The sequence below is a fragment of the Botryllus schlosseri genome, chromosome 15, assembly GCF_051294905.1.
Source record: "Botryllus schlosseri isolate E-star chromosome 15, Bs_hap1, whole genome shotgun sequence".
In the NCBI taxonomy this organism is placed as follows: Eukaryota; Metazoa; Chordata; class Ascidiacea; order Stolidobranchia; family Styelidae; genus Botryllus; species Botryllus schlosseri.
Window position 1 is genome coordinate 9,656,683 of NC_137250.1, and position 16,627 is coordinate 9,673,309.

A 16,627-nucleotide genomic window follows, 5' to 3' on the forward strand; every position below is an offset into this window, starting at 1 on the left:
AATCCTATTCTCTCCATTGCTATATTTGCATGTTTCGTTCTACTAATGCGAATGTCTGCAAATAATTATCTCGATTCAAAAGATCTCGCACCACTTGAGAGTAGACGAGTCACACCATTGACGGGAATCTGATGCGGCAGAGTGACGGTACACAGCCACCTATATTCGTTGTCACGTACGGGGAATGCGCCACTCGTAGCGACGCGCATACACACAAATCAACGTTAATCGCTGGCCTTGGTCAATTATCCGGTTTCATTTCCAATATATAACTACCTCTAACTACAGTCGATTGGAGAGGATTTTGTAGCGAACAGCGACTGATAACATGAGGAAGGGTATTAGCAGTATTTCGAACAAAGTTTAGGTACTGACCAATCCTTTGATGCAGGCGGTGACTTCAATAAGTTCTTTCGACACTTTTCTATCGGTTTCGAAATTTAGAACAGGAGAGTAGCAAAGAGTGGAATTTTAGGTGACGTACAAAAAAACATAATCGCATTGTGATATCAGAAACGAATCTCACCTCGCTACATAAAAATTCAAAGAGACAAGAAGCGTCCCACGCTCCTTCGTCGTCATTCAACTATACAATAATTCGTACGGCCATTTCGAAAGCATAAGAAGATTGCGAAACCATCTTACTAATGGAGATTATTTGAAATCTTTATCTCCTTATAGCCCGTACTGTCTCAGTTAACCTATCTATAGTCGCCGTAAGTTCTTGAATGTTGAAGATTATTTTTACTATTTAAGACGATGCCCAGCAAAGCTTTTAGTCGAAAGCAATGTTTCCGACTAAATCTCTTACAAACAGCACGTTACTATCAAGAGACGTACACCAGTACCGAGAAGAGAGAATGGCTCGTTCTGCTGTTCATTATCGGTGTCTTGTTCCTATTTCGCGTGATAAGTTCAAGCGAATTTATGACTGGTAACAGCGATGTCACAAACCACGCGGCGAAGAAGAAAACGGGAGGATTGGAAAGCGTGACTCGGGCGGAATGTAATCTGAAGTCAGTGGAGAAATTCAAACGAAACGTGTATGAGGGCGAACGAAACAGCAGCAGTGTAATATATGGGATATCACAAAGAGCGCGAATTCCACTTCCAGTTGTGAAAATTCCAGTTTTTCGAATGGACGCGAACAGATACATCGTTCCTATTTTGGAAGGGGGTGCTAATAACCAGTTATTTGAGTTTCGCGAGACCGTCTACGTCGCTATTAAACTCAACAGGACGTTGGTGATACCTCGATTTTTCAAACACTTCACAGACAGGTGCGTAGCTGATAACCTTTTTCGAAGTATCGTAATGCGCAGAAGCAATCATCGTATATTGCGTATTTATTTCATTGATGATTCGGCGAGCACTTACGTATTTCTCTAGAATTTACCATTACAAAGTAAGATTGAATCAGCATATTCGCTATTGACGACTCCGTTCCGATTTACTTGAACTTAAAATAATATTGACCTGTAGTGAAATTGGTGCAATGTATATCCTAGAAAATATTTTACCTGACACTTCTGTAACGTTATGAACTGTCGTTCTCGTGAATGTAACTATATATTTGCCTTTTTAGTCAAGAGAAGAAGACACATTATATTCACCCAGGCCATCGCGTCCATCTATTGGCAGTGTGCAAGCTCATTTCTTGCGTAACTCTGGACGATTTCCAGCGGACTTGTAACGGAAAATTAGATGCTATCTTTTCAACTGCTAAGTGAGTTGCGCACCTTCGAGCATGCCGAGCATGGGTTTATTTCAATATAAAATCAGACTTGATAACTGGAGACTCGTTAAAACGGCTATATTGGAGTCAAGTCGGAGAAATGACCTTTTTTTTTAGTCAACCCACGGAAATTTTTACTCAAGCCGCCGATGATTGCAGATTGTATACCGATTTTTCGGTTCACAAAATTTGGGGGGCGATGATCGACGTTGAGCTTGAAAAGGGGGCGATGAGTCGAAAAAGGTTGGGAGCCACTAGACTAGAACATCTAATTAAACAGCTTCTTGGAGGTACAGAACTTCAATATACAATTGAATAGTATATCGATTGTTGATATACAATGTTCTTTCGTATTCTCTACTAGTTGCTGACGATTACCCCTGACGAGTGTCAGCCGAAAATATTCGGGCTCATTTCAATATGAATATGCTATTCCACATCTAATTAGTGGCAATACACTTCATTCATTTTCATTTTAGCTCCAGGTGATTAAAAAGCTAGTATAGCTCCGTTCCAACAAGCGTATTATATAGTTCAAAATCACAACTTGTAAGCATTTTCACCCAGAAGTGCACTCCTCATAAACCAATCCAACTGTACCCCTGACTCTCTCACACGAACCATCTGTATTAGTAGTGATGACGTCATTGGGAAAGCCGACAAATATTGACCGGAGTTGACCGATTTATACCGAGACAGTTAACGGGGTTTCACTTTGACAGAAATACGCCCTCTGTAAAATAAATCGGGCAATATATATTTGTGTTTAAATTCTTTAAACCGTTGATTTAACATTGTTTTGAATAGGTTTGTTTTGCAACACAACTTATTTTTGTTTTTGCTTTTGCTGCAACTCGATTTACATGTACAGTACAGCGGGCGCATTATATTACTATATCCTATCCATAATAATCGATATGTTCTGAATAAACATAAACATCACTACAATGCGTTCAGCAGGAAATTCTCCATTACGAATGCTCGGGCAGTCCAGGCATATTTGACGATGCAAGTTGGGCGATCTGACGGTGACCCTCCCCTCATTACGCAAATCCGTAGCTCATCCCCGAGAAAGTTACGATCAGACGATATAACAGAATCTTTTAAATCGCAGGTAAATAGACCAGAATTAAGATGTATATCAGTCATCAAATTCTTATCAAGTCTCTTTGTAGTTTTTTATAATCTGCTTCAATGTGGGATTCCTTTTTCATAACGTAACCAAACATAAAGTCTCTCACAACAATGATGTTTTAGCGGCGTCTTCTACGACTCTGTGCACTTATTACTTAATTGCATCGTGTTGCTGACTGCATGCGGTCATGAGGTTATGAGTCTCAAGTTTACTTCTTCGGCATTTAATTTAGTCCCATTTCGACTTGGTTAAAAGCATGATGCGGGACAACTTCCTAACAATGTCGTGTGCTGCATCAAGATGTTTAAGTACGTTAGATAGTAATACCTATATTGTACCGTGATCACAAAGTGGACATCACCTCACTTCATTACCAAGCGTTAGACAAGACGAGATCTCACGGCTGGAGAAAAACGGAATTGCTTGAATAACATGAAACATAAATTTAAGGAACGTTGCGTGGCGTACTTTAAGCCTCTTTTCAACATTCTCCTTCCGGGATACAACAAAAGAGGGAAGAAAATTCACATCTCAACGACGGAAGCAATTGAAAGTATGAATGTTGCATCGTCACTCAATGAATTTATTTTAGTGGACTTGGCGTGTCATTTTATGAATCGATATCGCTGCTATTCGGCAGTAATATCTATAGATGTATGGGAGATGTGGGTTCCGATGATCACAGTGGGACGAAACATTTCGATAGTTTTCTATGATGATAATCCATGCATGTCGCCAGAAAGTTCCTTTGCTCGTAGTTACTTCTGGCTTACGCGATTTATGTGGTCTGTGACAGATTTTCTGTATTTGGGAGTGAAAGAGTATATTGAAGCTGGCGTAAACGTTTTGTTTCCTTGCTTTAACGCAAAGAAACCGGCGGATTTAGGTTGGGTAACGCTTGAAACAAAGTATTGAATGACCAAACGCTTTGCTGTTGTCGGTTGAAGGTTTGTGTGTGCCGGAGAGAATTTTGCATTTTTTCTGTTCAATGGTCCCACATCTCCACAATACGACTTTTACTTATTACTGCTGGTTGATAATAATTTTGACTGTTCAGATCATCCAATCAGCGATGAGGCCAAGTTGGTAATTGAAATCATAAAACATACTCAACATCCGAGCTACATCCGAAATATTGCTATCAATTTCATCGCATCTGTAACACAAGACCAGCCACTAGTAACTGTACATTGGAGATTTAACAAAGGAGACTACAAGAAAAGGTACTACATTTCACGTTACATACTTTCCCAATGTTTCAATTATGACGCTGTATCGTAAGCTTGATAAAAATTGGTGGGTTTTATTGCTATTTATGTTTTCATCACCAATTCTAAGTGATAAAATGATCCGATTTGACAGGTGCAAAGGGATGCTACTTCGAAATAGAAAAGGCCCACCCGGAAAGGTCAAATTTTGCACGCGTACCCTTTCCATGACAGCAGTCGATATAGCAAATTCTATAGAAGAGAAGATTCTTGCAGTCAGACTGGAGAATATTAGCAACAGTTCTATTACGTTGAAACACATTTATATCGCATCACCACCGAGTGAATCCGACACCGTGAATACTATAAGGGATATACTGAAGAATAAAAAGGTAACTTGACCATATATTTCTACAGGCGCATCCAGATGCGTTGCTGCACGTGAAGACTAAATGATAATATTATGAATTTTTTCTCGATTGCTCTATATATATCGTATCGCTTGCTTCATAATACGGCCGTTTAGTCCAATCCTGCCCCAAACACACATAGTCAGGGATAGTTCTATATATCTCTGCACGCAGCTAAGATTTTGCAAAAAAAAATTGAGTTAATTTTGGTGCAAATGTAAACAGGCTTACATCTAATTTAAAGGTCATAGTCTTGAATATTACAACAGGTTACTTGGATTCAATCTTCATTTATCTCATACGCCCTGCACTACCGCTTTTGTTCTTAATGATGTCCCCAATGTTGTAAGTATGATATTTTCGTCGGACTGTATATGAAGGGTATATAGCATAAACGGGGCTTTTAACATATAAAAAAAGGTTTATTATCTTTATTGAACTTAATTTCTGTGTTTATCACAAAAATAATATTTTTAGAATCGTTCATGCTGATAGGCATATTTTCAAATACGCAGCCCAACACAAAATCAATGCATTATTCGGGTAATGACATTTCGCAGTAGTGGAACTTTGCGAAATATATGAGAAATCCGAAAAGTTGAACAACATTGTCCCCATACCGGTGACCTATTCAATGTATGACTTGCGGGCCGAATACGGATCGTGGTGAACTTTCAGGTTTTATCCTCTGCCACCATCGTTGCAATACAATGCAATACCTATTTGAAGAGCTTCTTTGAGGTACAGAATTTCAATATACAATTGAATAGTATATTCATATTGTAATGAACCCGAATGTTTTCGGCTGACACTCGTCAGGGGTAATCGTCAGCAACTGGTAGAGAATTGGAAAAAACATTGTATATCAACAATCGTATCACAAAATATGACGTCACCAGCATGAAAGAGAGAGCGTTCAATGTACTATTTTTGTGATTGTGGCTACGTGGAAAGAACGTCAAAACGTCTGCAGGAACGCATAAACCAACATGTCCCCAGATTTATCAGAGCACGTGCATCACGCTCAGTGAAAAGCTCACCCTTAACTCATTCGCTTAAGATTGATGCTGATCGATCAAAGGCCATTAATTCTGCCATCGGCAAACATCTGTTAGATAATCCGATTTGTGCGAATAATTATCGAGACGACCGATTTCGAATCGTTGGGCGGGGCCGTTCACAATTCCATTTGGGTGCCTTGGAGTCGACTTATATCAAAATACACCAACAAAAACTCTGTCAACAAAAGGAGTTCGTGTACCACCTAAAAATAGTACATTCAACGCTCTCTCTTTCATGCTGGTGACGTCATATTTTGTGATACGATTGTTGATATACAATGTTCTTTCCAATTCTCTACTAGTTGCTGACGATTACCCCTGACGAGTGTCAGCCGAAAATATTCGGGTTCATTTCAATATGAATATACTATTCAATGAATTCTATAGACATATATGGACCATATAAAAAGAGTATATACCGAAAACTCTGCTCCCGTATCCAAGTGCTAAGGTGGCTATATCCTTCTCAGTTTAAAGAATATCATTGGTCAGAATCTTTTACACCTGGAACGTTTCAGAGCGCCACATAATTTTCTATAACCGCATCATGGTTGCATTCCATAACGATACCCGCTATAGTAATCACAGCAGTAAATAAACTACATATATATTCCTTTTGCGAGATTTCCGGCAGCACCCTGGACTGTCGCAACTCGCCAAAACTTGTACCCATATAGCGAGAGGTTTGAACCCCACTGACATGGTATTGCTTTCTTACGATCGACTGGAAAGCAACCATTGAACACCTTGAGTTTGATAACCCTTAGCTACATAACCTATACAGGCCCCTTCTGCCCCGTCTAATGATACATTGACGAAGAAAAGTAATTCAAATATACCCAAAAACTACTTTTTACTGGACAAAAGTAAGCATCCAAATGTAAGTACTGTAATTCAACAGATAAAAATGTGCAAGAAGAAGTGGGATAAAAGCACATGGAACAATTTGTAAAAATACAACTTTTAGCGGTTTGCACTATCTATACAGTTCATAAATTTCATTGTAGAAAGGCAACTGCTTTGACTGCATATGTCCAACTCACTCATTTTCCCTTTTATAATTTTACCACGACTGCAGTATCAATATTACATACTCTATCTATTCTAGGGTTGGATCGTACATTCGAGCGAAGAAATAGCCCAGTTTCTATCAAGGAAGTACCGACTGTGTAAGTTCCTGAAGCCCCACATCAACGACATCATTTCAACAATCGAGATGGAGGTGTGTTCGAGGGGAATCGTGTATCTCAGGTAAATGCTTGAACATACCACGACGTAAAATAAAACATACGTATCTATCAGAAAGTATAACGATTTGCAGATCTCCACGTTCTACCTGGTCCACAAACGTCCACATAACGCGGATTATTCAGTCGGTAAACGGAACGTTTCCAAATCTCGACCGCGACATTATTTGACATCTATTTGAAGCATATAAAAGCACAGGTTATGTTGTTTAACTGAAGCGCGATGATGTCAGCAAATATGTTATTCTCAAATTTTCGTCTCTGTGAACAGGAGCTGTATCACCATTCACCGTGCTTCTCGACACCGGTCCGAGATATTAGCGGCAGTTGGATCTCTTGATAGCTACCGTGTGTCAATCAAGTCACCATTTCGTCGCTTCATCGCGTTCATGGATAATGTGAATATATCCCCGTCACTCCCAGTCGAAGTCGCTGTTGTGTCAGTTGTGTGTCTTGCGGAGTGCACTACATCTGACCAGGTCGATCGTAACGAGCTGCAAAACGGTTTACAATTCATGAAGGAACTGCTTCTGTGCGTTCAACAGAGAGTGTCGTATGTATAGGAAAGGACGATAATGTTCGTATTGAATATAGCAGATAAAATATAGAGGAACCCAAGCAACATCTTGTAGGCAGAACATGCCTACCCGAGGAATACGCTTGAAAAAGTACAAATTTCCATTTCCGTCGTGGACAGTATGTCATTGAAATGATCTTGCAAATGACGACAAGGTGCAAATTTCTCTGTCATGAACGCGATCAGGTCAAGAGAGGAGTATGTGAAATATCCCTGAAATTAGACGAATATCATCGCAGCATGTGTATAAATGAATAAAAAGTTCGGAAATTTATAAGTCCGATACAATTGCACTGCGATTTAAATGTAATCCCTCCCTCGACTTACGTGCTTTTCGTACAGATAGCTGGCTACATCACTTAGCACACGTCTTTCGCTAGAAGGCGTAGCAAAGTATATCGTCTTTATCGGCAGGCCCGAGATGGATAAGATTCTCTCTTCAATGGCGGTAGCAATATCCATTGGCGTGATGTCCATAGCATTTGCACAAATTTTCGATTTAACGGCATTACCGTCTGGATTGAATTTACACCTGATAAAGTAAGATGATTCGAAGCAATTATCACCCCACAAGCTGTGTAATGTTACTGGATACAGATATGATCCCAATATAGTAGCACGAGAACAGCAGTATAGACGATTACAGAAAACTACTACAAAATATATAGACTGGAGGACATACCTTTGCAGAAACTCGTTTGGCTGGTACCGCCAATGGATGCTTATGTAAGGCTTGTCATTCATGATATCTTTGGCGAATTCCTTCGCCATGTCACTTATGTATCGCGGGCTTCGGGTGTGATGTTTTATTGTTATCGCCAAGTGATATTCAGAAGCTGAGGCCAAATCTGGGATGATGCTTTGATTAACTTTTGAAACCAGGATTAGGTAAACGATTAATCAAAGCCCGATAAATAAATAGGCTGAGCGATCGCATGCATAGATCGTAATTATAGTTCTTAGGGTTGCATTTAAAATATAGAAATAAAAATTAAAAACAAACATGTTTAAAGCATCTCCTTTGTTTAAAACATATGTTTTATTGTTTCCGACCCCTGTCTTAAACGGATCGAAGAATAACTTTGACCAGGACTACATCTTCATGCAGCATTTTTGCGGTCGGTGGTCATCATCATCAGAACATCCAGTTCGTTCCAATGATATATAACCTGTGTGCTATAGCTGTTGAACCGACGACGATGCCGAGGATTCCAGCCATTTCGTATTGTACGCGTTGGCTAAATCTAGTGCAAGTCGTTCGTAAGCTCATGCTACATCTTTTTTTCGATAATATTTACACGATTATGACATAATTATACAACTTTTGAAAAAATTGTTATTTTTTATATGACATTTGTTTAAAAACTATTAACACATACTTTAAGCGAAGTTTTAACAAATCTATTGTTTTAAATGCAACCCTATTCATATTGCTACTGATTGTTAAACTCAACAGATTACCGTCGATGGATTCGATGAAATTTCTTTTCGTCTTAAACTCCTTCATATCGCGATTGCGAGACAGCGGGTGTAAATTTGTTAGAGGTCTAGGAAATATTACGCATCTGGCCTGCAAATATAAATCAGTTTCGTATAAATATTACGTTGGAATTATTGTTGCCAATATCACAGCAGATCAAAAGATTCGGGCATTTTCGTAGGAATACGATTTTAGGAATAGTATAGTCGAATTTAAAAAAAATGTCGTGGTCACTTATTTAGTTGAATAGAAATTTATGTCTGATTTTGATATCATTTCAATTGCTCTCCATTGTGGCGAGATAGTATAATGCACAGCTGTAACATCAATGGGCTGCGGGTTCGAGTCCGACCGAGGTCGACTTCGGAATTCCTATCCAAGTGTTGGAGGTTTATCTAGGCTGCTCCTCGCCATTTGATCCGCGTGGGCGCTATCTTTAAAGAACCTAGAAAGTGGTCTGTGCTACAAGTAGGCAGATACGGAATCAAAATAAAGAATATCGGCCTGGTGTAAATGGTCATTGTAGGAGAAAACACCATAACACATTCCTCTCTATACGCTCTAAGTCAAAAGAGTGTGTACTATGTTTTCATGCATGTCATAAATCAAAAAAAATGTGACTGGGCGTAAGAAAGTAAAGATGAGAGCGACAGGTTACAGCAGGGTTGTAATCAAGTCACAAGGTTCCGAGTCACAAGTTAATCTCAGTTTTATAGTTTTGACTCGAGTCAAGTCGAGCCATTTGAAATTCACCACCAAGTCAAGTCTAAGTCCAAGTCAGCTATAGTAGGGGTCGAGTCCGAGTACAAGTCATTATGTTCACTTTTTAGTTTTCAGTTCAATCCGGTTCAATCCACTTTTTCAACTCTGCTCAGTTGATATAGAATGGCTCACATTCATAGTATCGTAATTTTCGTCAGTCTTCACAGTTTCTGGCCTTATTTTCGAGGTATATGGACTGATAGACGAAACACACATAATGTGGTAACTTTACTATTATTCGAAGTAACAATGAAATGTCTGTCTTGGCCGTCCTAGTCTCGAGTCATATGACTCGGTCCGAGTCATGCACAATGACTCGAGTACAAGTCGATCCAACACAAAACTGGATTCGAGTCGAGTCAATTTACGTATTTGAAAAAATGACTCGAGTCAAGTCGAATCACCATACAAATACAAATACAAATACAAAGTAACCAGATTTCGAAGTTAAATCAATAAATGTATGCATCGCAACTCTAATACGGATTACAATATACAAGATGTATAATCTGATCACGAAAATTCTTTGTTGCACTATCTTGTGCAATCCTTACAGACTTACGGAAATATAAGCGTTATGATACGACCGGTGTACCATGTAAACATGTAGATTGCACGCTGCAATACTCTAGGGTCAAATTTGTCGGACTGCAATGACAATAAAAAATATACTTTCAAATGGATACTCACTTCAGAGGAAAACAGTTTCGTTATTTCCGAACCTCTATAATGTCTGGCCGTTCCCGGTTTCATGTCACCGGGGGGTATGAGAGGCAGAACTGGTTCTATTGGTTTCATGCCATTGGTCTTAGCCACGACAGCTCCGTAGTTGCTTTTCAATCCTCTTAAGAATAAAATGCATACACTAATTCGGCGGAGACTATACTATATGTTTGTTATTTGCAGTTACCAAATGATGAAAATGTTATTTTTCGTTATTTCACACGGTATCAGATCAATCAATTCACTTAATGAGATTTTGCATATCGAAACATTAAATTTCGGTCAAAGGTCGATTTGCTCCGTTTGTATAGCAACATTCGTTAGGAATTTAGGCAGTGTGCAGCGTGCAAAACGACACCAATGGTAGTTGGTTGACACCAGGCTTTCCCGCGTCACTATGTGCCGGAGGTATAAAGAACGTAATATTTTTGGTATCGTTTGCAGCTGGTGGAGTCCCTTGGAATGTTTCGGTCAAGGGTCGTGCAAACTGATGGTGACGGAAACTATGAGGAACTGGCGCGCGTCTCACGAATAGTATTAACCATTAGGTAAGAACGTGGCTTAAGATGTACGTACCATTACGTGTCCTAACTTTTCAAACTCTATCAGTTCTACCGGTAAATCTCATCACGTGGTCTAGAAAAGGATACAAAATTAACAGCATTAATTTAAAAAACAATTCGTCCGTCGCGCAACTCAACAATTAATGCATAGTAACCCGGTGAAAATAAATAGATAAGTTTTAAATGCAACCCCAAGTACGAACACCCGACCTATTTAGATTATCTAATTGATAGTAATAGAATAGTCGGCAGGACGTTATAGCACATGATATCCAGAACCGTAACTGCCGTACCCCCCCCCCCCCAATTGGTTGTGGGCGAGCTCGAAGGGGGCCCGAAATTATTTCGTGAATTAATGAAAATAATAGGGTATATTTTGAAAATTTATGGAACGTGCAACGGGTCCGTCCAAATTATATGTTTAGATTTTATTTACGGGCCCTACATTTCCCAAGACCCCTCACTCAGCTATACTATGGTAAATCTGATTACGCGAGCAGACAGAGGATAAAAAATGATTGCATTATACCTGCATTTCCTGGTCGTATTGACGATTCAATTATGAACTACAGGTAGTTTTCGCGCCTCGCGCGATCAGGCAAAAGAAGCCGACTCACCAAACAGTACAAAAATCTCGCTGATAAGTAATGGAAAAAACGTATAGCGTGATGGGGGTCTTGGCGCGAAGCCTATGCGGGGCCCAATACCAACGCTTTAGGGGGCTGACGAAGAGCTGTTTCGGTCCTGTCAAACTATTCTAGATAGATACTGCCACCGCACGAAGCTCTGAGGGTCACATACAACACCGTGTGTCTTTACAGTCTTCGAATCGGTTAATTGGTGCCTCTATACGTGACACAGAACAAGATGTCTTACCTCGTATTAAACATTCCGTGAAGAACATATCCACATGCTTTTCTAAAGTTTTCAATCGTTATACACGATACGAACGTACACAAGTCTTCAACTTGCAATCGATGCACAGGTGATACCAACGGTATGGTCCCGCTGTAACACATAGTATAATTTTAGCTGCACGTGTCGGTGATTAAACAATACGGGCGCAAGATCTGTATCAAACTGATATCACAAGAGAACATATAGTTATAATGACATGCGTCCGTACATTGGTGAGCCATATGAACGTGAGGTAATTGCAACAAAAGCTTGTTTTTACTCACTTGTCAGTATGATGCTTTATAAACAGTGGAACTACTACAGTACGATTCAGTTTGATGGCGAGAAAGATCACCTCTCGAAAACCGACCAATTGATTGTTCGGGCCATTCTGTAGAATAGGTAAGACGAAATAGTCTGGTCGTAGTTTTAATATCGGGTCTGGGTAAATAGGATCCACATGCACCGCTGGTGGCAATTTTTCGGGTACCCTCAATTTTCTTCCGTCTCTCCTTTCGTATTCTGACGTCACTATTTTTGAGTTTGTCCACTTGATTGCGCACTCTTGTATGGTCGACTCGAAAAAATGTCCTCTTTGCCAAGCGGCAATTGATTTACTATAATAGGCCAATGCAGCGACGCACAGTGTGAGGGTGATTCCAGCTGACACCTTTTGTGTAAGGTCGCCGGACATTATCTGGTTTGGAAGTCACAAAAGACTATGATTACAGATCGTTAAATAGTGAAGAACGATACTACCACATGGTGAGATGGTGATGCTCAAAGATACTTTCCAGACTATAGTGTAGTTTTAATCAACTTAACTGAATAAATTTGTAGAAGTGATGAAGTAGGTATGTCATATACTAACTTTTCATTGCGAGACAACAACTTTTACGAGTATTGCCCGGATAGGGATCGGCGGAGGTTATTATGTGAGTTTTTTCAACGCATGCTCGCGGATACGTTGGGTATATAGTGTTCAACCAGATGTATCCGGATGATATTTTCCCGTCCGTAGTACCAGTCATTTTATCAGCTGATCTCCCAAACATTTGCATGAAGTCCCAAGTTGATGCCGTAACACCCGTTAGCATCAAATCTTATCATTTATAATTCATCTACCGGCATACAGCATTCAGTGTTAACTCATGCGTATAGGCACTTTTTACGATCTCTCTTCAGTCAGAAAATTTGGGAAACCCCTCTCAATGACCTCGGAATGCTGTGGTACTATTTGGCATTCATGGTTACTTTAAAGTCAGACATATTTTCGATCTATTTTCGAATATTTTCGACCAAAAAGTACCACGTCGGTCGTTTTCAATGCGGCGCAAAGGCTAATGACCTCCCACTCTCGTCATTGTTTGAAAATAGTCGTGTCGTCTCCCCTCCGCCAATGGGGGTCAATCAATGGGCTGTAAGTATGGGTATCAAAATCGCCGTATCATAAAATTTAAGCAAGATTTCTCTAGTATAAAATATATATGTGATTTACGAAATGAGTCTGAACACTCTGCGAAATACGCTTAACACTTTAGCTACCAAGGCCTATTATGGAAATTACCAGTAAACGCCAGCAAACAATGAATTTTCCACTAGTTGGATATTTAGTTGGAATAGGGCGTGCTGATAAGTGTAAACCTTGCGCATCGTATGAAAAATTTTCGTAATCCTGGGATATAACCAATTCCGGACTTCACTGTACGCATTTGAAAAATATCCTAAATATAGGATCGCTGGCACTTTATGGAATTGAGTAAAATCCTAAATTTAGGATTGTTGGCAGTCAAAGTATTAACAGAATCATATAATACTTTTTTTTCAAAATGCGATTCTGATTGCAACGTTAGCAGATCAACGATTTACCAAATTGGTAAGACAGGCTGCTGACTTCACACAGGAAAATGCATGCATATATACATCTCGTCCCATATATTGTTGTCCCAAATTTAAATTTAGTCTGTTCTCTGAATCTGATCGCATACTGAAAGTCTTCAATATTATCGTTCAACTGCCTGACGACGATTCAGAGCTTATGCTTCAAATTAATGACAAGCCAGATACCTTCGTATGCCTAGTGTTTCCCTCGACGCTTGCGTATGTAATATGGGACGAAGTCAAACATTGCTTCTAGGCATTTGCACCATCTAAATTCTAAACATGGAAGCCACGTGCTTCGCTTTGATTATAAACATGTTTCACTTGACGCTGGCTGCGCTAAGATATATTCCCAAATACACGCTACAACTCATAGTCCCTATGGCAGTGGAAGTATTGTTTTGAATCACACAACGGACAACTGCAGGTGATGATACATCGTCTGGATCAGCGTTCCGATTTAGTACATGCCCCTTTCATTGTTTCGCCTCGGATGATTTGTAAGTCTACGGCAATGTTGGGATCACCCGATCCTTGACTAGACACGAGCCAATGCACTAAAGTGACTGGACTTGACTTGGATTTGACGCATTCAAAATATGAAATGACTGGTGGCTCGCGTCAAAATTTCTATTCGATTTTCAATTCATCAAATATTCAACTTCGCAAAGAAATCGCGACCTTTCAGTCCCACCTAGAAGTGACCAAGTCATCCATACTATAATTCTTGGTGCACTGGATTCCACGTCCATTGTCCACGTACGATTATACCATAGTGTCCTATATGGTGTGGGCACACGCAAATCTCACGGGTCAGTGAAATTGGTCTACGTCACACTTTCTATTTGGTCGAAGGCCATTTGAACGTAATTTTTGACCGGCTTGTCGTGCATTAAATTTGAGAAAGCGGGTATCAATCGAAAGCTACCGCGGTACTGATTGCGAAAATATAAATTTTATTCGCTTAGTGGTCCTGGAGCCCCCCAAAATCAGCCTCGAATGTTGCATTTTACGTGAGTTTGGATTTCGAAGTGACAAATTCCGCAGCGACACCGCAGACAAAACAGCTATGACATGCACTTAACTCACAAGTCGTTATAGAACGGGAGTGCTCATACATTTTAGGCATGTTATTACTTCAGAATAATAACGTGTGAGACTGCAAATGGGATTTACGAGCAATGATAACGGGCGCTAGTTTTGAAATAACGATATACTTTTCGCGCAGCTTCTGAACTATAGGTCGTTGGATTGGAATCGACATAGAAAGCCTTCAGTGATTATCGAGATTGGGGGACATACAACACCAAGGGTATATAGATATAGTCAGCAGTCAGTTGAATGGTAAATGATAAAAAAAAAGTTGTTTTGCTAAAAAAAGTTGATCCTTTCGGGTCAATTGGACGAATTTGGTGACAAACTTAACCTCAAACATTATTCCTTTTCGGGACCTCGAAAGCTTTCATGTAGAATTCATGTCTATGAACGTTGCATACATTGAATTATGCTCCCATTAGTCCCATAGTATTTAAGATGGAATAATACCTGTGGGGATCATTCTCAGCATCTTTCATAAATACCTGTGACCTGACAGACACCGTCCTAGTAGATTTGAAAAGACATGATGCCAATTTTGACAAGCTTGACGCTCGATGTAATTATATGTGAATGCTGCTTATGCATCTGCATGTGACTTGAAATTCCGAAATTTGAAATGACTTTTCTAGACTTGAGTCACTTTAAAAATTTGCGTGACTTGACTCGCGACTCGACATGTAAAATTTTCAAATAATTTGACTTGACTCAAGTCAAAATTTAGGTTGGCTCGAAATGACTTTGACTTGATTCCAACGTTTGTCTACTAATTACGGTAATTATACAGTATGTTACTTAGGCGGTTCGCCACGTTATTAATTCTTCAAATAAGAACTTGAGCATATATTTCGCAAATGAAGTTTGGAACGTCCCTAGCCCGACGAGGAATACGATGGAAATGGATATAGAAGAGTATATCTCTATTTCTCGTGAGCTGCCTAATCTTTATCCTCATAAGCGATAATCAAATAGAACCTCGATGATCGCCAATCACCACGTCGTTGCTGTGTTTATATGTCTATAATTACCAAAACCGCTACGTATGCAGGGATGTGGAAATGCGCTGAAATTGATGCCATATATCTATATTCATCAAACACAGCTAGATTTAAATTTGGTGACTGTCGCTGAAGGCACGTGCCTTCTATAGGAGATCCTACGAGTCACCAAGTCGGAATCCGCAGCGAAACATTTATGTACTGTATTAACGTCAATTTCCAAAGTTCATTCACATATATTCACGTATACTGTATAACACATTAAAAACACATGACGTCATAAGTCATTTCCTCCGACCACAGGCATATACGGATTATACGAAAATGTAACTATTCAATCTACTGTAGACGTCTAGCTATAATATGCTTTCATGGTCAGTTTTCTCTCTCTCACACACAGTATTATTAATAACACTACGCAAATAACAAAACAACACTGACTTCAGTCTTCAGTGGCAATCTAGCCATACAATATCGTCAACCAGCCCAGTTCTAATCTCACTGAAATGAATTGTCTTGTCGTTAAAGAAAACCGATTCCAATTTGCAACATACGCTCCAGGCGTTATATCAAGTCATACGCGGGTAAAATTTAGCCCAAATAACCGACATAGATACCAGCTTACATAGACGTGAAATAACGAGTATATCTAGTCTAGATATCCTGACAATCACATATCCAATCCCTATATAGCGTAAAAGTAGACTGTGGCAAAACTTTAGACTGAAGGCTCCTGCATATGGGATCTGGAACGAACAGCGCCTTTGGATGTTCTCTCAAAAGTTTACGCAGACATTCTCCGTTTGCCGAGATCCAAAATCGTGATCAATATTTGGAAGGGGTGTACAAAACCGA

At 39.6% G+C, this 16,627-nt stretch overlaps 2 protein-coding genes across 6 annotated transcripts; one reads left to right on the forward strand and one right to left on the reverse strand.

Moving 5' to 3' along the window:
* The first annotated feature begins 85 nt into the window (after positions 1-85).
* On the forward strand, positions 86-7,418 carry LOC145457669 (uncharacterized). Of its 5 annotated transcripts, XM_080335897.1 has the most exons (10): positions 86-1,280; positions 1,586-1,726; positions 1,853-1,978; positions 2,696-2,849; positions 3,321-3,423; positions 3,928-4,093; positions 4,233-4,470; positions 6,658-6,800; positions 6,871-6,995; positions 7,068-7,418. In XM_080335897.1, the coding sequence occupies exons 1-9, from the start codon at positions 760-762 to the stop codon at positions 6,965-6,967; spliced, it is 1,689 nt and encodes a 562-aa protein (XP_080192023.1). In that variant the 5' UTR covers positions 86-759; the 3' UTR covers positions 6,968-6,995; positions 7,068-7,418. The 5 variants fall into 5 exon arrangements, with proteins under 5 accessions (XP_080192023.1, XP_080192022.1, XP_080192025.1 ...); XM_080335896.1 differs by having other exon boundaries at positions 6,871-7,418; XM_080335899.1 differs by lacking the exon at positions 1,853-1,978 and having other exon boundaries at positions 2,693-2,849; positions 6,871-7,418.
* On the reverse strand, positions 6,386-16,302 carry LOC145457673 (uncharacterized). The gene is made up of 8 exons (XM_080335911.1): positions 12,083-16,302; positions 11,778-11,909; positions 10,306-10,459; positions 8,835-8,943; positions 8,056-8,221; positions 7,701-7,905; positions 7,444-7,586; positions 6,386-7,290 (listed from the first exon to the last, which is right to left on the reverse strand). The coding sequence occupies exons 1-8, from the start codon at positions 12,490-12,492 to the stop codon at positions 7,140-7,142; spliced, it is 1,470 nt and encodes a 489-aa protein (XP_080192037.1). The 5' UTR covers positions 12,493-16,302; the 3' UTR covers positions 6,386-7,139.
* Between the last annotated feature and the right edge of the window lie 325 nt (positions 16,303-16,627).

Bases quoted from the DNA above. Each gene is read 5' to 3' on its own strand.
- LOC145457673 (XM_080335911.1), bottom strand. From the start codon at position 12,492: ATGTCCGGCGACCTTACACAAAAGGTGTCAGCTGGAATCACCCTCACA. The intron at 10,460-11,777 runs GTAAGACATCTT...TTTATTCTTAAG, and splicing joins CACGGAATGTTTAATACGAG to AGGATTGAAAAGCAACTACG. The intron at 8,222-8,834 runs GTAATCTGTTGA...GCATCATCCCAG, and splicing joins TTTCATCGAATCCATCGACG to ATTTGGCCTCAGCTTCTGAA.
- LOC145457669 (XM_080335896.1), top strand. From the start codon at position 760: ATGCCCAGCAAAGCTTTTAGTCGAAAGCAATGTTTCCGACTAAATCTC. The intron at 2,850-3,320 runs GTAAATAGACCA...CATAAATTTAAG, and splicing joins CAGAATCTTTTAAATCGCAG to GAACGTTGCGTGGCGTACTT. The intron at 6,801-6,870 runs GTAAATGCTTGA...AACGATTTGCAG, and splicing joins AGGGGAATCGTGTATCTCAG to ATCTCCACGTTCTACCTGGT.